Source organism: Leptodactylus fuscus, chromosome 6 (assembly GCF_031893055.1).
Source record: "Leptodactylus fuscus isolate aLepFus1 chromosome 6, aLepFus1.hap2, whole genome shotgun sequence".
NCBI classification, from domain to species: Eukaryota; Metazoa; Chordata; class Amphibia; order Anura; family Leptodactylidae; genus Leptodactylus; species Leptodactylus fuscus.
Window position 1 is genome coordinate 162,605,834 of NC_134270.1, and position 21,634 is coordinate 162,627,467.

The following is a 21,634-nucleotide window of genomic DNA, read 5'->3' on the forward strand; positions in this document are numbered from 1 at the left end:
CTAAGCCTCTCCCTCCAATCACCGCTGCAGGTTACATAATATCCACCTGTCGTAAAGGAGCGCTTCACTTTCTTGTGATAACAATAAGGGGTTAATCATGAAGGTTTGTTTTGCACGTGAACTTTGGTACACGATCCAGGATCAAACTGCAGCCAGTCCTGTTCTGTACAAGTGGCATCTGTAAACTGCGGCCATAGGGGAAAGGCAAATTATACATGAACGGAACATATGGAATATTTATCTACAGCAGCGTACCCCAAGAAATAATAAGTTCCCGCACATCAGAGATAGAAAATCTGCCTGAAATAAACTACATTTTATTAGTCATCCAGTGTGAGGGAAATCATTAACTCTTAGTAAGCTGCCAGAAGACATCACATACATAAAAATCTGTTACCCTATGACCACCATTTGAGCAAATAGTCCATATGACCCCTCCACAAAACCCAAAATAAATACAGACCTTCTAAACCAGGGGAAGGGAACCTTCAGCTCTCCAGCTGCTCTGAAACTACAACTCCCATCATGCTCCATTCACTTCCATGGGAGTTCCAAGAACAGCAGAGCAAGTATGCATGCTGGGAGTTGTAGTTTTGCAACAGCTGGAGAGCCACGGTTCCCTAACCCTGTTCTAAACTAATACATACTGCAGAGTATATACCTCTAAGAGAATACAGACCCCACAAATACAGACCTCAACAGATGTCCTAGAAAAATACAGGCCCCCTAAATAAATACAAACCCCAGACCATTCAGTATAAATATAGATCCCCAAAATAAGTTTGGATCCTGGACTAAACACCATAAGAACAGACCCCTAAACAAATCATGACTTTAGGCCCCCAGAGACACCAAAAATGCAAACCTTGGAACGTATGTCCTAGAAAAATACAGACCAGACTATTCCCCATATATTATAGACCCCAAGAGCAGTGACCATAAATATAGACCTCAGACCAGACCCCCTAAATAAATATACCCCAGATCTACCCACCTAAGAAGGTACAGACCCCAGACCAGACTCGCCTCTTCTGCCTCCTGCAGGTTACAGGCTTTTGTAGGCAGAGACATGTGGCGTACTCAGAGGTTTATCGGCCATCCCATAGCAGCAACCACACACTGCGATGTACAGTAATGTGTAGTATTTATACAAGTCCCCTCCACATATAGCAGAAGAATACAGGAAGTGTAAAGTGTCTTGTACTGTGGGTTTTCAGCATGCAGTAAGTCAGTAGTTGTTGTGTGTTTGGATGCGGTTTTCAGCCATTGCCGGACTAGCCACCTGGGGAATTGCATGAGAAGGCCATAGCCAAAAGCAGGTGATTTCAGCCACGGACTGGTCCACAGTGGACATCTGACAGCCTATGTGACCTATGTGATGTAGCCTCGCACCCATGTGCTACCAAAGAAAACTTCCCGGCCCCAGCGATGGAGTGGACTACAAGTGGCCCAGGTGACAGATATATATTATATATTACCTACAGGACGTGCTGCACATTATCCATGCGGAGTATAAGGTGTGATGCTCTATCTCACTGCCTGGACCCCCTCCCCCCAATAATGAGCCAGAGATCAGATTTTATTTAGGAAATCATTTATAAATAATTGCCGGTTGCGATGTTGCAGGACCCGTTGTAAAGCTAGGTAAAAATCACCGTAGAAATCACAATTCACATAAGGCCCGTCCCATGCGACGTTCTAGCGAAAGTAGTTTGGACAGTCGTGGGCGACCAGGGTCCAGGCTTCATCAAAGGCGGCGACTACAGGAGGAAGCAGGGGCCCGCCCTCGGCCCCATCCAGGTTCTGTACGAGCTGCTGCACGCTGGACATCCCCAGGATCACAGCGTCCCCATGACTCCCCTGAAAGAACAATATCAGTAGTATTCCATCCATCACATGAGCAGACAGGTCACGCACACACCGGTCCTGAAATACTCTGTGCTGCTGAATAACCTGCCCCTTTCTCTATGTAACACTCATAAATTGAATCCAATCTTCCTCATCATGAATTTGTCTTAGCAATGCCACAAAAACACTCTGTGCTGCTGTGACTCCCTGACAGTAGATAACCTTTACCCAGATTCCATTCCTTGGCCAGAGCTATACTGTAGATCAGTCACATACCTGAAGTTTGGAATGGTGGTACATCCAGCGAAGAGCAGCAGCGGTCAGGCTGGGTCTGTCCGCGCCATATGCCTCCTGCAGCGCCCTCTGTACCACATCAATAGCTTGGAAGTGATGCTTCTTCCAGTATCTGGGCAAGACCAAGCCAGGAGACCCCATTAGGTTCAATCATTGAAACAACTGCCCGAACCCCACCACACCAGGACCTGCATCATGGGAAGGCTCACCTGTTCCTGTACGTCTCAGCCCAACTGTTTCCAAAAAATCTGGAAGGTGTCTGCTCCGTTTCCTTGTCCTCATATTTGTATTTGCCAGTCAGAAGCCCCCCTGTAATACAGAATATTGCCAGAAATCACAAAACTGATCAGAAATAATGTCTCAGGGGATCTTTTTTTCCCCTATCAGTATGTCTTTGGAGTATGGGATGGAAATCCATGCAAATACAGGGAAAACATACAAACTCCTTGCAGATGTTTTTTTTTGCCCTTGGCTGGATTCGAACCAAGGACTCCAGCGCTGCAAGGCTACAGTGTGGCCCTTGTCTCAGAGAATCTTTGAGAGGATCTGAGTCCTGTTAAAATTTAAGGAGCTCTATTTGATTTCTGCATGGACTCAGGACAACTCTGTAATATACACCTGTCCTCCTGCCTAGAAGAAAGAAGCTGAACACATAAGAAAGTAGCATTTTACTTATAGCCGACTATGGGCACTGACTTATTATGGAGAGAGAGAGGGAAACTTAGTCTTGCTTACAGAAGGAGGATAACGTGACAGACTCACCAGCCAGGGGATTGTAGGCATAGAACCGAATTCCAAGTTGTCGCAGGCAGGGAAGCAGCTCAGTCTCTACTTGTCTGGTAGTAGAATTGTACATGCCCTGGGGAGGGGGAGAGCAGGCTATATTATAGTATATCAGGTCACTGGGTAATGCTACCAGGGTATATCAACTATGGCCATCTTATAAATACATAAGAATCAATACAGGAGAACTAATGTATGCAGAATAGTGAGCGCAGCTCTGGAGTATAATACAGGATCAGTACAGGATAAGTAATGTAATGTATGTACACAGTGACTGTACCAACAGAATAGTGAGCACAGCTCTGGAGTATAATACAGGATGTAACTCAGGATCAGTACAGGATAAGTAATGTAATGTATGTACACAGTGACTGTACCAGCAGAATAGTGAGCACAGCTCTGGAGTATAATACAGGATGTAACTCAGGATAAGTAATGTAATGTATGTACACAGTGACTGCACCAGCAGAATAGTGAGCGCAGCTCTGGAGTATAATACAGGATGTAACTCAGGATCAGTACAGGATAAGTAATGTAATGTATGTACACAGTGACTGCACCAGCAGAATAGTGAGCGCAGCTCTGGGGTATAATACAGGATGTAACTCAGGATCAGTACAGGATAAGTAATGTAATGTATGTACACAGTGACTGCACCAGCAGAATAGTGAGCGCAGCTCTGGAGTATAATACAGGATGTAACTCAGGATCAGTACAGGATAAGTAATGTAATGTATGTACACAGTGACTGCACCAGCAGAATAGTGAGTGCAGCTCTGGAGTATAATACAGGATAAGTAATGTAATGTATGTACACAGTGACTGTACCAGCAGTATAGTGAGTGCAGCTCAGGAGTATAATACAGGATGTAACTCAGGATCAGTACAGGATAAGTAATGTATGTATGTACACAGTGACTGTACCAGCAGAATAGTGAGTGCAGCTCAGGAGTATAATACAGGATGTAACTCAGGATCAGTACAGGATAAGTAATGTAATGTAATGTATGTACACAGTGAATGTACCAGTAGAATAGTGAGCGCAGCTCTGGAGTATAATACAGGATGTAACTCAGGATAAATAATGTAATGTATGTACCCAGTGACTGTACCAGCAGAATAGTGAGGGCAGCTCTGTAGTATAATACAGGATGTAACTCAGGATCAGTACAGGATAAGTAATGTAATGTATGTACACAGTGACTGTACCAGCAGAATAGTGAGCGCAGCTCTGGAGTATAATACAGGATGTAACTCAGGATCAGTACAGGATAAGTAATGTAATGTATGTACACAGTGACTGTACCAGCAGAATAGTGAGTGCAGCTCTGGAGTATAATACAGGATGTAACTCAGGATCAGTACAGGATAAGTAATGTAATGTATGTGCACAGTATTTATACCAGCAGAATAGTGAGCGCAGCTCTGGAGTATAAACCTACATCTAAACTATAAGCTCGTGATCAGATTTTGCTACATTGAGTGAATGAGAAATGTTAAAACCCTGCTGGCTACAAAGTACCACTTGCATTGATAATATAATGTCTCATCCAGAATGCAGCTTCTCCCACACACAGAATCCTTATATACACCATTTGTATTGGGAATCCTGCAGCACCTGGTACACAGTTGGCAGCACCCAGTTCCTCTGCTTACAGATGCAGTAAATCTCCATCACTTCCCAGGACGCGTAGTTGGACAGACCCAGCTCCTTGAACTTGCCCTACAAAGAAAATTAACACCTTAACAAGGGGGTTGTGCAGGTTAATAATATAAATTATTACGCCCTGGACATCAGTTTTCTTACATACAAGGAATAAAAAAAGGTACATAAAAAAAAATGGCATACAAGTGGCATACATTTACCATGAGACGCACAGTCCAGCGGAGGGCGAGTCTCATTTATGAGGAAGAGTATGGGGTTATGAAGACCAGTATTATCTGCCCCAATGTCTTTTGGACTGTCTGATTACTGTCAATGAACACGTGCTGGTTATATGTCCAGAATCTGGAGTCCAGGAGAGGAGATAGATTTTTTTTGTGAATCCTGAACTGAATGCACACTACAGTGTAAAGCATGGGGGACAGAACATAAGTCTGAGCCTCTGATGAGGAAGGAGGTCGATGTCCCAGAATACACCTTACACAGGTTCCTTATTGGGTGCATTACCTCCTGGTACAGCTCCTGGCAGGCTGCCAGCGTCTCCTCCACAGGGTTCTGGTGGTCAGGGGCATGGAGATAGAAGAGCTGGACACTGGACATGTTCAGTCGTTGCAGTGAGGTCTCCAGTTGTTGGCGTACACTCTCCGGCTTCAGGGTCTTCCCTTCCCATGGGTTGGCTTTAGTCGCTATCTTCACTGCCAAGACATGAAAGTGGAAGAAATCATGAAACTCCACTCATATCACAGAAATCCATCACAATAGAATTTCCTATCGTTACACCATACATAATACGCAGCTTTGTGTGTTACTTTCTCATCATTTCAGTATTCAGGTTCCAAGGTGGCAAATGTTCTATTCATTTAGTCTGCCGGGCAACACATGACGCAAAAGAGCCCTGTCGCTTTAAGAGATGGAGCATTGGGTGCTGGGTGTTTTGCCATGGCATGACTATGAAGGATAAAAGGTAGATATGGCTGCACGGACAGTGGGGTGTACTGTGGTGTGCGGTGAGATAAGTATTGTACTGGCAGCCTTACAACAAGAGAGGGCGCTGTAGCTCATATTTGACATTGACTGTGAAGGACACCTGAGGAATGGTGAGCAGAGGCAAGGTCCGGAGAAAGCCATCAGGTGATGAGGCCGTGAGAAAGCAGTGACATATTAACAGAGAGGAAGAGCGTTGCTGAAACAGTAGATACTGCAGGTGTGAACAGGGATCACCTACTGAGTTACTACTGAGAGAGAGAGAGAGTAAAGTTGGGCTGGTGCAGTGAGCACAGCAATATGGAGGACAACTATTACTAAGGCGTTTCCTTACCAGAGATACACTAAAGACACTTATTGTCTCTCTGATTCATTCTCGCCTTGACTACTGTAACTCTTTACTAATCGGTCTCCCCCTCACTAAACTCTCTCCTCTACAATCTATTCTGAATGCAGCGGCCAGGCTCATCTATCAGGCTAGACGCTACAGCAATGCCTCTGGTCTGTGCCAGTCACTACATTGGCTGCCTATTCATTATAGAATAAAATATAAAGTTATCCCCCTCCTCCACAAGACTCTCCATAATGCCGCACCTCCCTACATTTCCTCCCTCATCTCTGTCTACCGCCCAACCCGTGTTCTCCGCTCACTCAATGACCTAACACTTACATCCTCTATTATCAGAACCTCCCACGCTCGTATACAAGACTTCTCCCGAGCTGCACCACTTCTCTGGAATGCTCTACCCCGGACAATCAGATTAACTCCCAATTTCTACAGTTTCAAACACAAATTAAAGACGCATCTTTTCAATCAAGCCTATCACAATGTCTAACGTAAACCCTTCCGTACTATAATTAGAATCCCTAATACAAACCCTCCTCTGTCCCCGCTCCCACATTACCCCACATGATATGATGCTGTTTCAGGCTAACTTTATATGTCCAGGCACCATCTACATGTTAAAGGACACGACTGGTGATGGGTCATAAAGTTTTGTTTGTGTAATGACAGTCACCTCTATTACAAAAGTGTCTGACCACTGTATAAACAATACCGCCCCTGCTACCTCTTGTGTCACCCCCCTACCTCATAGATTGTAAGCTCTTGCGAGCAGGGCCCTCAGTCCCATTGTGTGAAATGACTTTCTTTGTAATGTATCTTTCTGTCTGTATTTGAACCCTACAAATTGCACAGCGCTGCGGAATATGTTGGCGCTATATAAATAAAATTTTATTATTATTATGATTAAACAGGTCTTCCAGGAATTTCATATCGATGACCCATCCTTAGGATAGGTCAACAATATCAGATCAGTGGTGGACCGACCCCTGGGACCTTCACTGAATCTTCTGTTTGAAGCAGCCGCGGTGCCTGTGCGAGCAACATATCACAGGCCTCTTCATGTGTCTCATGGCTTGGCTGCAGCTCAGTCTCATGCTGGGACTAAAAGATTGCTTTAGTTTTTAATCTGCAAAAATAAACAAGTCTGTGCCACTTTTCCCAGGAAGAACTATGACTCCTCACTACGACACATTGTCACAAACCTTCAGCTGTATCTGCAGGATTTTCAGCCTCTCAGTGAAAGTTGGAATAACCCATTGACTGACAGCAAGCAGAGAGAAGGTAACCTATGAAATACAAAGTCTATTCTAACATGGCACTGTGCGATGACTAAGCTTTACTCTCAGACCTCTCAGTGATATCTTTATAGTTACTTATTCAGAGAGTTCATGGCTCTGGTACAGACTGCGGTGTATCCATTAGTGGCAGCGATCCAGCCTTAGCGAGGTAATGATTGATCACCGGGTCCTGTACCGGCATTTATGAGGCATCCTTAGGCTGAATTCACACAGAGTTTTTTGGTCAGGAGTTTAGTCAGGAATCCGCCTCAAAGTCAGCCTGCAAAAAAAGCCTCCTAGGAGAACTCTATTGGGAGGCTGATTTTGAGGCGGATTCCTGACCGAAAAACTCTGTGTGAACTCAGCCTGACTGTTACTTGGCCTGCAAGCTTTCAACACGCCAGATCGGTAGGCCCTATGTACACAACAGTCTGCACTCAGGTTTTGCAGCGGAAAGTACTCGGATAACATTTGGCAAAATGTAAAACAGATTCATTTCCGCTGTAAAACCACACGGCCAATGACCGCACTGAGGGCACTGTGCCATTACGTCCAGGGGCGCCCTCCGGTGCTGTGCCATTACGTCCAGCGATGCCCACCATGCTGTGCCATTACATCCAGGGGCACCCTCTGCGCTGTGCCATTACATCCAGGGGCGTCCTCCGCGCTGTGCCATTACATTCAGAAGCGCCCTCCGCGCTGCGCCATTACTTCTACGGGAACTATCTGTGCTTCACTGTTATTCCTAGAGGCGCCCTCCAAGTTGCGCCATTATTTCCAGGGGCGCCCATCCGCACTGTGCCATTATTTCCAGGGGCGCCCTCCAAGTTGCGCCATTATTTCCAGGGGCGCCCATCCGCACTGTGCCATTACATCCAGGGGCGCCCTCCGCGCTGCACTATTACGTACAGGGGGAACGATCTGTGCTTCACTGTTATTTCCAGGGGTACTATTCACGCTGTGCTAATATTCCCAGGGCCGCCATCTGCAGTACATTACCATAACACTATCACATCATATATAAGTTACTATAATGTAATAGAGAGGTTACAAGTGCAAAGCAACAAGGAATGAACTATGACCCCAGCTGTCAACTACTGATCATGTGACTACCCTGAGCTGTCAATCCGCGTCTCAAGCCTCTTTCCGATCATAACCACGCCCACAAGCCCTTTACTGATTGGCTACAACTAGTTCCAGATCGAGGCTTAGCCCGCAGCAATGCCGGAAGTGCCCGCACTTACCTCCAGAACCGAGGCCGAGCTGCCCTAACACCCGCTCGGTCTCCCCGTCTGCATACATGAAGGCGGTGTCCAGCTCGTTGTGGCCGCGCCTCATGAACTCCTGCACGGCCTCCCCGCTGGCCTGAGTGTCCATGCGGCGGCCGAACTCCATAGTCCCCAGCACGGTGCGAGGGAGCGCCGGCGGGGGAGGAGGTGCGGTGGGGGGAGACCGAGACATGGCAGAGCGGAGGACACCGACCGATACCAGCTGCCGAGCAGACCTGAGAGACACTGACAGCATGGCAGCTCCGCGCATGCGCGGGAGACTCATAAAAAGATAGCCACGTGACCCAGCAGCCTGGCTGTTTATTAATTAGTGTAACAATTATTGTGGTTGTATAATTGCAGTTGTTGCATTGTACCTGAGATACACATGTGCTGGGTTACAGGTCTGGTAGGTTTATTGCTTTAGTCACATACAAAGGATCATGCAAAATATTGCTCACGTGACTGCTGCGGCCAATCACCTGCTTTAGTTGCTGGCAATTCATCGGCCGGAGGTCAGGACCCTAAAATCGCTCCTGTGCCCCCTCCTCTGACCTCAGCTTTCCCCGTAGGCCGAAGCTCCAACTCCACCAGTCCTGGGGTATTCTCTCCTTTGTAGGAGACTGGGTGAGCCTAGGCGACATTTCAAGCAGCACCATCTGCCATCCCCATGATAGCCATTTCCCTTGGTGGCGTAGGCGGACTTTGCTGGTAGTCTCTACAATAAAAGTGATATGGGGTGGAATATGTACTGCCCGTTCTGATTGGCACCTTAAAGGGGTTGTCAGGCCCCAAGTTGATTTTTCATACTGATGTCCTATACACAGGATAGGCTATCTGTATGTGATCTGTGGGGCTCTGACACCTAGGATCCTCACTGATCAGCCGTTTAATAGGGCTGCCCAGTGGCGCAGTGGTTAGCATTGTTGCCAGTGCTGGAGTCCTGTGTTCCAATACGACCAAGGCCAACATCTATATGGTTTGCATGTTCTCCCTGTTTGTATGGGTTTCTTCCCATATGCCAAAAACATACTGATAGGTATATTGGCTTCCTAAAAAAAATACCGTCTGCACTTTGTGCCCCTTTCTGTATTTGTCATTGGCTTTGGCGCTCGCGATCATGGTGGATGTAATTTACCATGAATCGTTGTATTTTTTCCACAGTGTTTTTTTCTGTGATTTTTCTTCCAATAATAATAATAAAAAAATTTATTTATATAGCACCAACATATTCCGCAGCGCTGAACAATTTGTAGGGTTCAAATACCGACAGATACATTACAAAGAAAGTCATTTCACACAATGGAACTGAGGGCCCTGCTCGCAAGAGCTTACAATCTATGAGGTAGAGGGGGTGACACAAGAGGTAGCAGGGGCGGCATTGCTTATACAGAGGTCAGACACTTTTGTAATAGAGGTGACTGTCATTACACAAACATAAAACTTTATGAGCCGTCACTAGTCGTTGTCCTTTAACATGTGGATGGAGCTTGGACATATAAAGTTAGCCTGAATCGGGGAAGACCGATTAGTAAGGAGTTACAGTAGTCAAGGCGAGAATGAATCAGAGAGACAATAAGTGTCTTTAGTGTATCTCTGGTGAGGAAAGGGCGTATTCTAGAGATGTTTTTGAGGTGGAGGTGACATGAACGTGCGAGTGATTCAATATGAGGGGTGAAGGAAAGGTCTGCATCAAACATGACCCCGAGGTAGCGGGCCTGCTGCCTAGGAGTTATAGTAAGGCCTGAGACTGCAATGGATATATCAAGGACAGATCTGTTAGATGGTGGAAACAGTAGCAGTTCAGTCTTGGAGAGATTTAGTTTCAGATAGAGCGAGGACATGATATTAGAGACAGCAGAGAGACAGCCACTGGTGTTCTGTATGAGTGCAGGGGTGATGTCACGGGAAGATGTGTATAATTGGGTGTCATCAGCATAAAGATGGTACCTGAAGCCAAATCTGTCAATCCCTTATTAAATCTATAGGGAAAACACAAGCGTTTCCGCAGGTACAATTGATATACTATGTTTTTAGAAAACACAGCTTTTCTGCCGTGTTTTTTTAGCCAGAATCCCATTCACTTTGCTAGTACGGTAAAATGCTGTGTTATTTTTCTGCTGCCCTGCTGCAACGTGAGGCCTTAGCCTAACAGAGCAGACAGAGGTTACCCCCTGCCTGTAGATAGGGTGTCCTCGCTATTGGTTACAGCACAGTCTTGGGTGAGAGGAGTTTTACATTTGTCACTTTTGTTTGTTGTCAGATCCGAGAAAAGAAAGAATTAGAGCAAAATAATCTACAGAACACAAGGAGACAATAAAGACGGAGCTAAGGACATCAGACTTAGCCTATAGTCACATTTGTGTCAAGAATCCCCATTTTGAGTCCGGTAGAGACCATGGACTAAAAAGTCCTACAGGCCTTGTCTGTGACAAGATAATGGACACTTGCTAAACCCCATTATAGACAATGTGGTCCCTTGGGATCCATTGCTGTCCGTCATTATATGGACTGTTATTTTTATTCTTCCAGTCCTGCAACGGATCATAAGAACAGAGACAGCAGCCCAGACGTAGCTTGACTGGGTCACACGTTCTCAGGACCAGATGAGGCAGCAATCATTTCAGGAGGTCCAGCTAGTGAAAGGAAGAAAATATTGTCCACCTGTTTTCCAGCTGATTTATGGCGACTAAGGACCTATAATACAGGTTAAATGGTCTCTGGACATACTGATGCTTAAAGGTGTTGTCTATGATTTCTTAGTATGGCAGCAGAAGGCCGGGGAAGGTGAAAAATAAAAGAAAAAACCCCCCATACTCACCTGTCCCTGGTGCTCTGGTGTCCCAGGTTGCTGTCTCGTCCCCTCAGCACTCCGGGGCTTTTACATTACAACAGAGGTCCCTGACTGGACAGTGGCCTGGGACACCTGAGCACCAGGGACAGGTGAGTATGGGTTTTTTTCACTTTCCCCGACCTCCTGCCGCAATACTAAAATATCATGGACACCCCTTTAATGGAGGACTATGAGTGATCACTTTCAGTACATACCGGGTAGGACAGAGTGGGACAGATACTTTATATCTGCCTTCAGAGAGTGCAGTGTGCCATGTAAATTTCTTTTTTAGAACCCTCAGGAGGAGGTAAGATGTGATCAAAGTCTGAGGATCTTGACCTTGCCTTGTGTCCTGTTGGACCAGCAGCCTCAGAGTCCTGCAATGTTCCTTCCATCACCGGTAATCAGTTACACATCTGCCTGAAACATAAAGGCATGACAAGTTTTGCAGAAATCCGACATTTTTGTCCCCCCCCCCCCCCCCCTCTATTATACAGATACAGAGCCCAGTAGGGGGAGCCCCCTCTATTATACAGGTACAGAGCCCAGTAGGGGGAGCCCCCCTCTATTATACAGGTACAGAGCCCAGTAGGGGGAGCCCCCCCTCTATTATACAGGTACAGAGCCCAGTAGGGGGAGCCCCCCTCTATTATACAGGTACAGAGCCCAGTAGGGGGAGCCCCCCCTCTATTATACAGGTACAGAGCCCAGTAGGGGGAGCCCCCTCTATTATACAGGTACAGAGCCCAGTAGGGGGAGCCCCCCTCTATTATACAGGTACAGAGCCCAGTAGGGGGAGCCCCCCTCTATTATACAGGTAGAGAGCCCAGTAGGGGGAGCCCCCTCTATTATACAGGTACAGAGCCCAGTAGGGGGAGCCCCCCTCTATTATACAGGTACAGAGCCCAGTAGGGGGAGCCCCCCTCTATTATACAGGTACAGAGCCCAGTAGGGGGAGCCCCCCCTCTATTATACAGGTACAGAGCCCAGTAGGGGGAGCCCCCCTCCATTATACAGGTACAGAGCCCAGTAGGGGGAGCCCCCTCTATTATACAGGTACAGAGCCCAGTAGGGGGAGCCCCCCTCTATTATACAGGTACAGAGCCCAGTAGGGGGAGCCCCCTCTATTATACAGGTACAGAGCCCAGTAGGGGGAGCCCCCCCTCTATTATACAGGTACAGAGCCCAGTAGGGGGAGCCCCCCTCTATTATACAGGTACAGAGCCCAGTAGGGGGAGCCCCCCTCTATTATACAGGTACAGAGCCCAGTAGGGGGAGCCCCCCTCTATTATACAGGTACAGAGCCCAGTAGGGGGAGCCCCCCTCTATTATACAGGTACAGAGCCCAGTAGGGGGAGCCCCCCTCTATTATACAGGTACAGAGCCCAGTAGGGGGAGCCCCCCTCTATTATACAGGTACAGAGCCCAGTAGGGGGAGCCCCCCTCTATTATACAGGTACAGAGCCCAGTAGGGGGAGCCCCCCTCTATTATACAGGTACAGAGCCCAGTAGGGGGAGCCCCCCTCTATTATACAGGTACAGAGCCCAGTAGGGGGAGCCCCCCTCTATTATACAGGTACAGAGCCCAGTAGGGGGAGCCCCCCTCTATTATACAGGTACAGAGCCCAGTAGGGGGAGCCCCCCCTCTATTATACAGGTACAGAGCCCAGTAGGGGGAGCCCCCTCTATTATACAGGTACAGAGCCCAGTAGGGGGAGCCCCCTCTATTATACAGGTACAGAGCCCAGTAGGGGGAGCCCCCCTCTATTATACAGGTACAGAGCCCAGTAGGGGGAGCCCCCTCTATTATACAGGTACAGAGCCCAGTAGGGGGAGCCCCCCTCTATTATACAGGTACAGAGCCCAGTAGGGGGAGCCCCCTCTATTATACAGGTACAGAGCCCAGTAGGGGGAGCCCCCTCTATTATACAGGTACAGAGCCCAGTAGGGGGAGCCCCCTCTATTATACAGGTACAGAGCCCAGTAGGGGGAGCCCCCCCTCTATTATACAGGTACAGAGCCCAGTAGGGGGAGCCCCCTCTATTATACAGGTACAGAGCCCAGTAGGGGGAGCCCCCCTCTATTATACAGGTACAGAGCCCAGTAGGGGGAGCCCCCCTCTATTATACAGGTACAGAGCCCAGTAGGGGGAGCCCCCCCTCTATTATACAGGTACAGAGCCCAGTAGGGGGAGCCCCCCCTCTATTATACAGGTACAGAGCCCAGTAGGGGGAGCCCCCCCTCTATTATACAGGTACAGAGCCCAGTAGGGGGAGCCCCCCTCTATTATACAGGTAGAGAGCCCAGTAGGGGGAGCCCCCTCTATTATACAGGTACAGAGCCCAGTAGGGGGAGCCCCCTCTATTATACAGGTACAGAGCCCAGTAGGGGGAGCCCCCCCTCTATTATACAGGTACAGAGCCCAGTAGGGGGAGCCCCCCTCTATTATACAGGTAGAGAGCCCAGTAGGGGGAGCCCCCTCTATTATACAGGTACAGAGCCCAGTAGGGGGAGCCCCCCCTCTATTATACAGGTACAGAGCCCAGTAGGGGGAGCCCCCCTCTATTATACAGGTACAGAGCCCAGTAGGGGGAGCCCCCCTCTATTATACAGGTACAGAGCCCAGTAGGGGGAGCCCCCCTCTATTATACAGGTACAGAGCCCAGTAGGGGGAGCCCCCCTCTATTATACAGGTACAGAGCCCAGTAGGGGGAGCCCCCCTCTATTATACAGGTACAGAGCCCAGTAGGGGGAGCCCCCCTCTATTATACAGGTACAGAGCCCAGTAGGGGGAGCCCCCCTCTATTATACAGGTACAGAGCCCAGTAGGGGGAGCCCCCTCTATTATACAGATAAGGGTACCCCCTGTAGTATGCAGTATATAGTATATACAGTCCGGTATACAGGGGTCAGTACGGTTATATTACAGCCGGCACCAGCTATACAAGCAGTCAGCACATTCACTTCACCTCCGGGGGCGGGAGGCGTGGCCATAGCGGAGTCACGTGGCTGTGGTTGGTCATGTGACGCTTAGTCATGTGCCCGGCACAGGGAGCTTTACAGGAATAGACAACAAGAGGAAGGATAGACGAGGCCGGGAGAGCGGGGAGAGCTGTGCGGGCCACACCGGGGAGAGCTGTGCGGGCCACACCGGGGAGAGCTGTGAGGGCCACACCGGGGAGAGCTGTGAGGGCCACACCGGGGAGAGCTGTGAGGGCCACACCGGGGAGAGCTGTGCGGGCCACACCGGGGAGAGCTGTGAGGGCCACACCGGGGAGAGCTGTGCGGGCCACACCGGGGAGAGCTGTGCGGGCCACACCGGGGAGAGCTGTGCGGGCCACACCGGGGCTGTCATATAGGGAGACCGGATAGAGGTCACATAGACAACAGACTGCTCACATGATCATCTATAGGTATTAGCTATAGGGGGCGCCACACAGCACTAGGATTGTACAGTCAGAGCGGATCCTGTACTGAGCAGCGGATCACACAGCAGGTGAGGACAAGGGGTCAAAGGGCGAAAATTGTGTTTTTGTTTTTTATTGTTGCTAATATAGGGGGGGGGGGTGCTTACTTAGAGGGCTGCTCCATAAGGCTTCCTGGTATATGCAGTGCTGTACATCTGTATCTGTGGCTGCACCTATATATAGTCTCTCCTTATAGATGTATACGGGAACACAACTGTACTGCTGTGGCCCTCAGGAGCTATAGGACCCCGATCGCTTGTGTATGTCACCGAGATACGGCCTTGTACAGACTTAGCATATAGTATTGTCGTCTTCTGTGATATCACATTGCAGCAATTCATCAGGTTAACTCTGCGACATCTGCATTGCCATCACCGGGTTAAGTACAGCACTATATAATATATATATATATATATATATTTATATGTTGTCCGTTATTGCTCCATATTTCACATTATTTTTGGAGCTGACACGACAGTGTGAACAGGTTGGACAAGCTCCCGCAGATTCCTTCCTTCTGCTTGGAATGTATAGGCGACATTCCTAGTGGATTACATACGGCCTATGTTATCTGCAAGCCTTGTTTGTTGTAGGATTTTACAGAAGTGATCACCCGGCTTATGGTCCTCACCCCCCATCCCAGTACACAGAGATCTCTGCCTAGGCTGTAATTGTTTTACGTGATAAGTAAGCCACGCTAAGCAGCGCCACGCGCCTCCTCCTTGTTGTACACAGATCAAGACGGATTAGGCTTGAACATGGACTTCAACTTTTTGAACTTGACCGAAACGTTGCATATTCGGTCAACAATCCATAATACCTTGTACTATATTATATAGCGTTGTGATGTGAAAACTTTCTCAAACAAATATCCAACAAAACACAGCTTGCTTATGGCGTCAAACAATATAGAGAATTTTACTCTAGTCACGGCTAAAGCTGCGTCTATGATTCTGTAGTCACATCCAGAGCTGCATTCAGAATGGCAGTGCCCGATCTGGGGGCTAAGGTGTAGAATTGTGAATGCAGCTCTGGATGTGACTGGTGTATAAATCATGATATAACACTTGATTTGAACTGATGGCTGTGACATATGAGGACTATATTGTCTTATCTTCAGGCCTGCACCATGTGGGATCTGGGGGTTCCTTCTCCACCAAAGAACTTTTCCGACTGCGTCAATGGCACGGCCTGGGTGTGGGAGGTGTTCAATGAGTGTGCATCGGATGGCCGGGATCTCACCAGCGTGGTCCTGGGCCTGGTCTCTATCCTGTGTTTTGTCGCTGCCTCCTTCCCGTGAGTAGATCTTCGTTTATTACGAGGTCAGGACTTCTGTCTAGATTGAGGATGTTGGTTTGTGCTGACAACATGGCTGACTCATGTGCTGATGTGAGGATTCTCCGACCACAGACGTCCTGCACACACTGACCTATGAAACATAAGTCTCCTTCCAGAAGCTGCAGATGCAGCAGTGTCAGTGTCCTCCTAATGCCATGCACTGCAGCAACTGTTCACCCAGAGCTTTATGATTCATGAATAGTATGCTAATATTGCAGTGAAAACTGACACATGGGCAATATAGTAGATGGGAGGAAGAGTGATTCTGCAAGTATTGTATTAAACTGCAGTGCAAACTTGTCATTCAGGATCTGTGGAAAGCTGGGTGACCTTCTCCATAGGCACTGTCTTGACCGCCATTTGCAGTTGTCTTATACTATGTCTTCTTCTTTTTCATAGACAATTTTACCAATCCTGTAAGACGGGGAACATGGACCAAGCGATGTCCATCTGGTTCCTGTTGGGGTGGCTGGCTGGAGACTCTTGTAACTTTGTAGGGGCGTTCCTGTCCCATCAGCTGCCCATACAGGTAAGTGTCCGATACATATATACAGTGTGTATATGTGTGTATGTATATATATGTGTGTGTATAAGATATATATATACTGTGTGTGTGTGTATATATATATATATATATATATATATATATATATATATATATATATATCCCAGCGTCACCTTTGTCTACTTTTCTCTTCCACAGATCTACACCGCGGTTTATTACGTGCTGGCTGACCTGGTGATGCTTTCCCTATACATGTACTACAAGTACCGGAACCAGCGCCTGAGCGGTGAGTGCATCCTATATTGGGGGTGCTCTGTGCACTTAAAGGGGAACTGTACCCAAATGTGAACTTCAGATATATCATAGACCTCAGTCAGAAGATTACACCCCCATCACTGCAGCTGCCCCTGTATTCTGGGGATCTGTGGCGGTCCACAGAACCTCTAGGGTCGGCCCCCTGACTATATTGCTGTTCTATATTGACCTTCCGTTTCTCCGTTCACAGCGGCTCTGACTATAAACGCAGTCTGTGGATTGGCTTTGTTCGGTTCTGCTGCTTTGCTGCCTGCACTGGGGATTTCAGGTCCGGCTGCAGCTTACGACACCGCCATAGTGGGCACGAGACGTCTTCTCTCTAAAGATGACAGCGAGGTGAGTATCGGGACGAAGAAAGATTCTTATTATAAGTATGTAGCGCCGTATTGATACAGATTCATTGTTGTGTAATATTCCAATAGACTGATACAAGATCCTCTGCCTGCAGTCTGTGAATCTAGACATGTCCTTGTCCCATTCCCTGACAGCATGCAGAGGTTAGGAGGACTGTACGTGCAGCGTAGTGCGACCTTTGTATGTAACGTATATGAGCACAGCTTTGGCTGTCCTGGTCACAGCACTCACTATGGTTATCTTTGTATATTTCAGCCTTTCACCACCCAGGAGATTATAGGAACTGTCTTTGGTGCCGTCTCCTCCATGTTCTACCTCTTTTCCCGGCTTCCTCAGATCGTCACTAACGTAAGCAAGTTCCCATTTTATAGGGGACTCGTGGCTGAAGGTGGGGGTAGGGTTTAGCTACAGCTACATTTTTACAGCTACCACACAGGCCTCATTATAGTTCTTGGGGTCCATGTGGTTTCTTAGCTAACCGCTTTTTAATGCATATACCGTAGGTTTCCATTTGGGGAGGGGGGCAGCGCCGCACCTCCCATGAGGCGACCTGAAGCGACCACTTCAGGCGGCGCTATGCCAGGGCCCCAGGGAGGGCGGCATTTTTGCTGACCTAAGCCAGTCCAGGACAAGCTGTCCTGGACTGGCTTAGCACCGAGCGGTGGATTGGGGAGGCCGTGGGAGCAGCGCTGCTCCAGCGGCCTCCCCTCACACTCAGGCAGAGAGCAGGTCCTCTCCCTGCCTGCGAACGCCACTAAGCCCCGCCCCCTTCACTTCGCCAAGCCCCCTCCACTCTGGGGGGCGGCTTCTGTCGTTTACCTCGGGCAGCGAAAAGGGCAGGTTTCCCCCTGGAGGGGGGTCCCCAAGCGGACTCTCCAAACAGAATCCCAAACGCAGATGTGAACCGGGCCTAACCCTTTAATCTGTCTGGTCTTTGCAGTTCCGGAGAAGATCCACTGAAGGGCTGGCGCTGTCCCTCTTCTTCATGGTCATAATGGGCAATCTGACCTATGGCGTCAGCGTCCTCCTGAAGAACCCCGACCGGGGCCAGTCCGAGGCCAACTACATTGAGCACCGCTTGCCTTGGCTGTTCGGGAGCCTGGGCGTCATGGCTCTGGACCTTGTTGTATCCTTTATTCTATTTGCAGCTGTGGCCTCTGGAGACCTTCTTAATAATTCCACCATGGCAGGTCCGGTGCACTAGAAACAAAATCTTAAATATGATGTGTCAAACAGTGATGCTCGTCACCAGAATCCTCTCTCTTCATGGGTTTTTTGTGATCTGACACCCGGACCCCGCACGGATCAGCTGTTGCACTAGGTAATAGAAGTATTCCATTCACTGCGGTGGTTTGGGGGAACTGCAGAGCCGCTCCTATTACCTGTTCAGCTTCCGGGCACCTAGAGACTGCTGCAACAGCTGATCTGTGCAGGGTCCATGTATAGGACCCCACAGATCATCCATATGTGATGTATCTTGTGCATAGTGTTCAATTATAATTTTTTTCAAGTTTTTCTAAAAGTTAAGCAACAAATATTCCGAATTAATTTCTTGACTCCTGATCAGATCATCTCCCAGTTCTTTGTGTTCGGTGCAAAAGATTCCAATAACTCTACAAGGGACGAAAGAGAACCGCTGCTACATCCGAACAGGAGGCTCTCTACCCCCTGAGAGGATCGGGGGGCGCTCTGCATGTCTCCTGCCCCTCACCGCTCAGGCGGCTAATATTCCAAAAGACATTGCTATTGTTTTTCTTAAAGAAGCCTGTTAGACTTACATTTAACCCTTTGACTGGCACAAGGACTGACGAGCTCCAGTGCAACAATGTAGGGAATTTCTTTAACGTATTGTAGCTATTTTATAACATTTTTATTTTTTTATTTGTTTTATGTTTAAAAACGGACCTCTAAGGTCACATAAGGGAATATTGCGTTATAACGTGATTTTACGGAATACAATGGTGCCACTTTACAGCCGACCTCTAAAACCGGACGTTTACAAGGGAAAGTGATGGACTTGGGACGGGATGTTTCATGGACTCTGATCACACTGCAGTGCTGCTGCTGCTCCAGAAGAGGACGCTAAGAAGGGATCCAGTTTTAATAAAGTGTGACAACACTAAGCTCTGTCTCTGCAGGTATATTGCAGGTGTCGTGTTAATGGGGGTCATAGTGCTGCATGGCCTCTATACAGTGTACGGAGCTGTCTGGCTCCGAGCAGGTGATATGTGCACGGTGGCTGATCTATTCTAAGCATACGCCATCAATATTCATTCTTGGACAATCCCTTTAAAAATTTTGTGACATTAAGGACACATGCCCAGTGTAATATAACTAGAGAGCTCAACTGATGGGTCCTGCAGCGATCAAAATGGAGAACTGAAAGTCTCCCTAAAGCTTCCTTGTGAACCGAGCACCAGTGCGCTTGTGTGACCAGTGCTTCCTTCACTGCTATGGGGAAGTCAGAACTGCAATCTCTGCCCCATTGCAATGAATGGAGCAGCGGTCACACAAGGGCACTAGTGCTCCATTCACAAGGAAGATGGACGGTCAGTCACCTGATCGCTGGGGGACCCAGTAGGACCTGCCACGTCATACACACAAACAACTGTGCATACCGAACGTGTTCCTATTTCTGCCATAAGGTTGTGGCCCCAACCTTTTTTTTTTTTTTTTGCACCAGGGACTAGCTTCAAGCAAGACCATTTTCCATGGCCCAGTGGGGTGGGGGGCTTTGGTCATATGGAGAGGGGGTTGGATTTTAGTGCATACTTGTCATTTAATTATGACATTTATAATGTGAATGTGACTCCATTCACCATAGTCACAATGAGTAGGAGCACTGGCTGGGACACCTGACTTTATATTTATATCTATCTCCCCACTAGTAGCCAGAGCTCATCCCCCTCCAACTTGCAGAACATACAGCTAGCAGGAGGGGAAAGAGGGCAGGACACATACGATGTTCTTGTCTCTGCTCCTGTCTGCAAGTAGAGTATCAGCAGTGCACATTGAGCCTCAGTACTGCTACTTAGCCGCGCAATACACAAAACAGCACTGTAGACCGGGAAGGTTGACGGGACCTCGGTGTACGGCGCTCTAGACCAGGTCCCTGCCAGGAGCCACAGCACTGTGGCCAGATTGCCGACCTGCACCCATATAACGTGCTGTGTCGGGAGCCGCGTCTACTGACACCGGGTGGACCAGTAGACCCATTAGACCTTAGTATTGCAGCTGCAGTTACACATTCACTCGGAGTTTACACTCGCTCATTCTGACACGTAAAACTCGTTCAGAGTGAGCGGCGTAAAAAACAGATCCCATTGACTTGAATGGGTGCCGCCATACGCGCTTACCACATTGAAAGCCATAGGTAAAAAAGCCTCCCATTGCTTTCAATGTGATATGCGCGCGTATGCCGGCACCCATTCAAGTCAATGAAATCTGTTTTTTACGCCACTCACTCTGAACGAGTTTTACATTCACAATGAGCGAGTGTATACTCTATGTGCAGGCTCCTTAGCCTTTGCTTTGGAACTGAAACATCACAGAATATCTTTAGGGCACGTTCACACTTGTCATATCTGCCTCCCATTGTTTTCAGGAAAGAGACCGTGTTCAATGCTGGGATTTATTTTTTTTGTAGTGTTTTGAAAAACCCCACATCCTGTCCGATCTTGTCATATTTTTAGCTAGAAACAGCAATGAACCGGTGAGCTGGTAACAATGTCAGCAGTGGTATAACTATAGTCTTGTGGGCCCCGGTGCAATCTTTTGTCCGGCCCCTACCTCATCCTTACAGTGAATTCTTTATAGTGATGGTTACGGGGCTAAGGAGTTTAATCCCCCTTAGTGGGGTTAGGGGTAATCTGTGGGTCTCCTTGGTTTATGGGCCAGATGGAAGCTGCAATCTCAGTACTGATGCCAGTGCTTATGGGCCCCCCAAGGCTCCTGGGCCCGGGTGCAGCTGCACCCCCTCAAGTTATGCCCTTGAATGTAAGGCTCAAAAAACCATATAGTGTGGAGCAATGTGCGCCCCTGCACAAATACACTGTAAGGTCAGGTTCATACAGAGGAATATGGAGAGGACGTTTAGGTGGTCTTCTATGGCACAAAGCAGGCCTGTGGATGCCGCGGTTCCCACCACTGAATCAGCCATAGCGAGGTCAAGCAGGACGCTTTTCTTTTTTGGCAAACTGACAAAGCGACCCTCCCCATCTCCCACCGAAACATAAAAGGGCAGATTCTGGTCAGGACTTATCAGTTTTATGATGGACTGTGTGTGTGTGTGACCTTACCAAGTCCACCAAACCCCCAGCAGTGTCCGGTCAGTGCACGTATATTCAGCAGAAAATTTTC

The 21,634-nt window shown here is 48.2% G+C and overlaps 2 protein-coding genes across 2 annotated transcripts; one reads left to right on the forward strand and one right to left on the reverse strand.

Moving 5' to 3' along the window:
• Positions 1–1,592: 1,592 nt before the first annotated feature.
• On the reverse strand, positions 1,593–8,741 carry LOC142208964 (aflatoxin B1 aldehyde reductase member 2-like). The gene is made up of 7 exons (XM_075277875.1): positions 8,440–8,741; positions 5,096–5,283; positions 4,544–4,648; positions 2,905–3,001; positions 2,352–2,451; positions 2,125–2,254; positions 1,593–1,860 (listed from the first exon to the last, which is right to left on the reverse strand). The coding sequence occupies exons 1-7, from the start codon at positions 8,732–8,734 to the stop codon at positions 1,699–1,701; spliced, it is 1,077 nt and encodes a 358-aa protein (XP_075133976.1). The 5' UTR covers positions 8,735–8,741; the 3' UTR covers positions 1,593–1,698.
• Positions 8,742–14,352: 5,611 nt separating this feature from the next.
• Positions 14,353–19,385, forward strand: SLC66A1 (solute carrier family 66 member 1). The gene is made up of 8 exons (XM_075278839.1): positions 14,353–14,792; positions 15,884–16,059; positions 16,501–16,630; positions 16,805–16,892; positions 17,112–17,257; positions 17,531–17,623; positions 18,216–18,401; positions 18,843–19,385. The coding sequence occupies exons 2-8, from the start codon at positions 15,893–15,895 to the stop codon at positions 18,945–18,947; spliced, it is 915 nt and encodes a 304-aa protein (XP_075134940.1). The 5' UTR covers positions 14,353–14,792; positions 15,884–15,892; the 3' UTR covers positions 18,948–19,385.
• Positions 19,386–21,634: the final 2,249 nt, after the last annotated feature.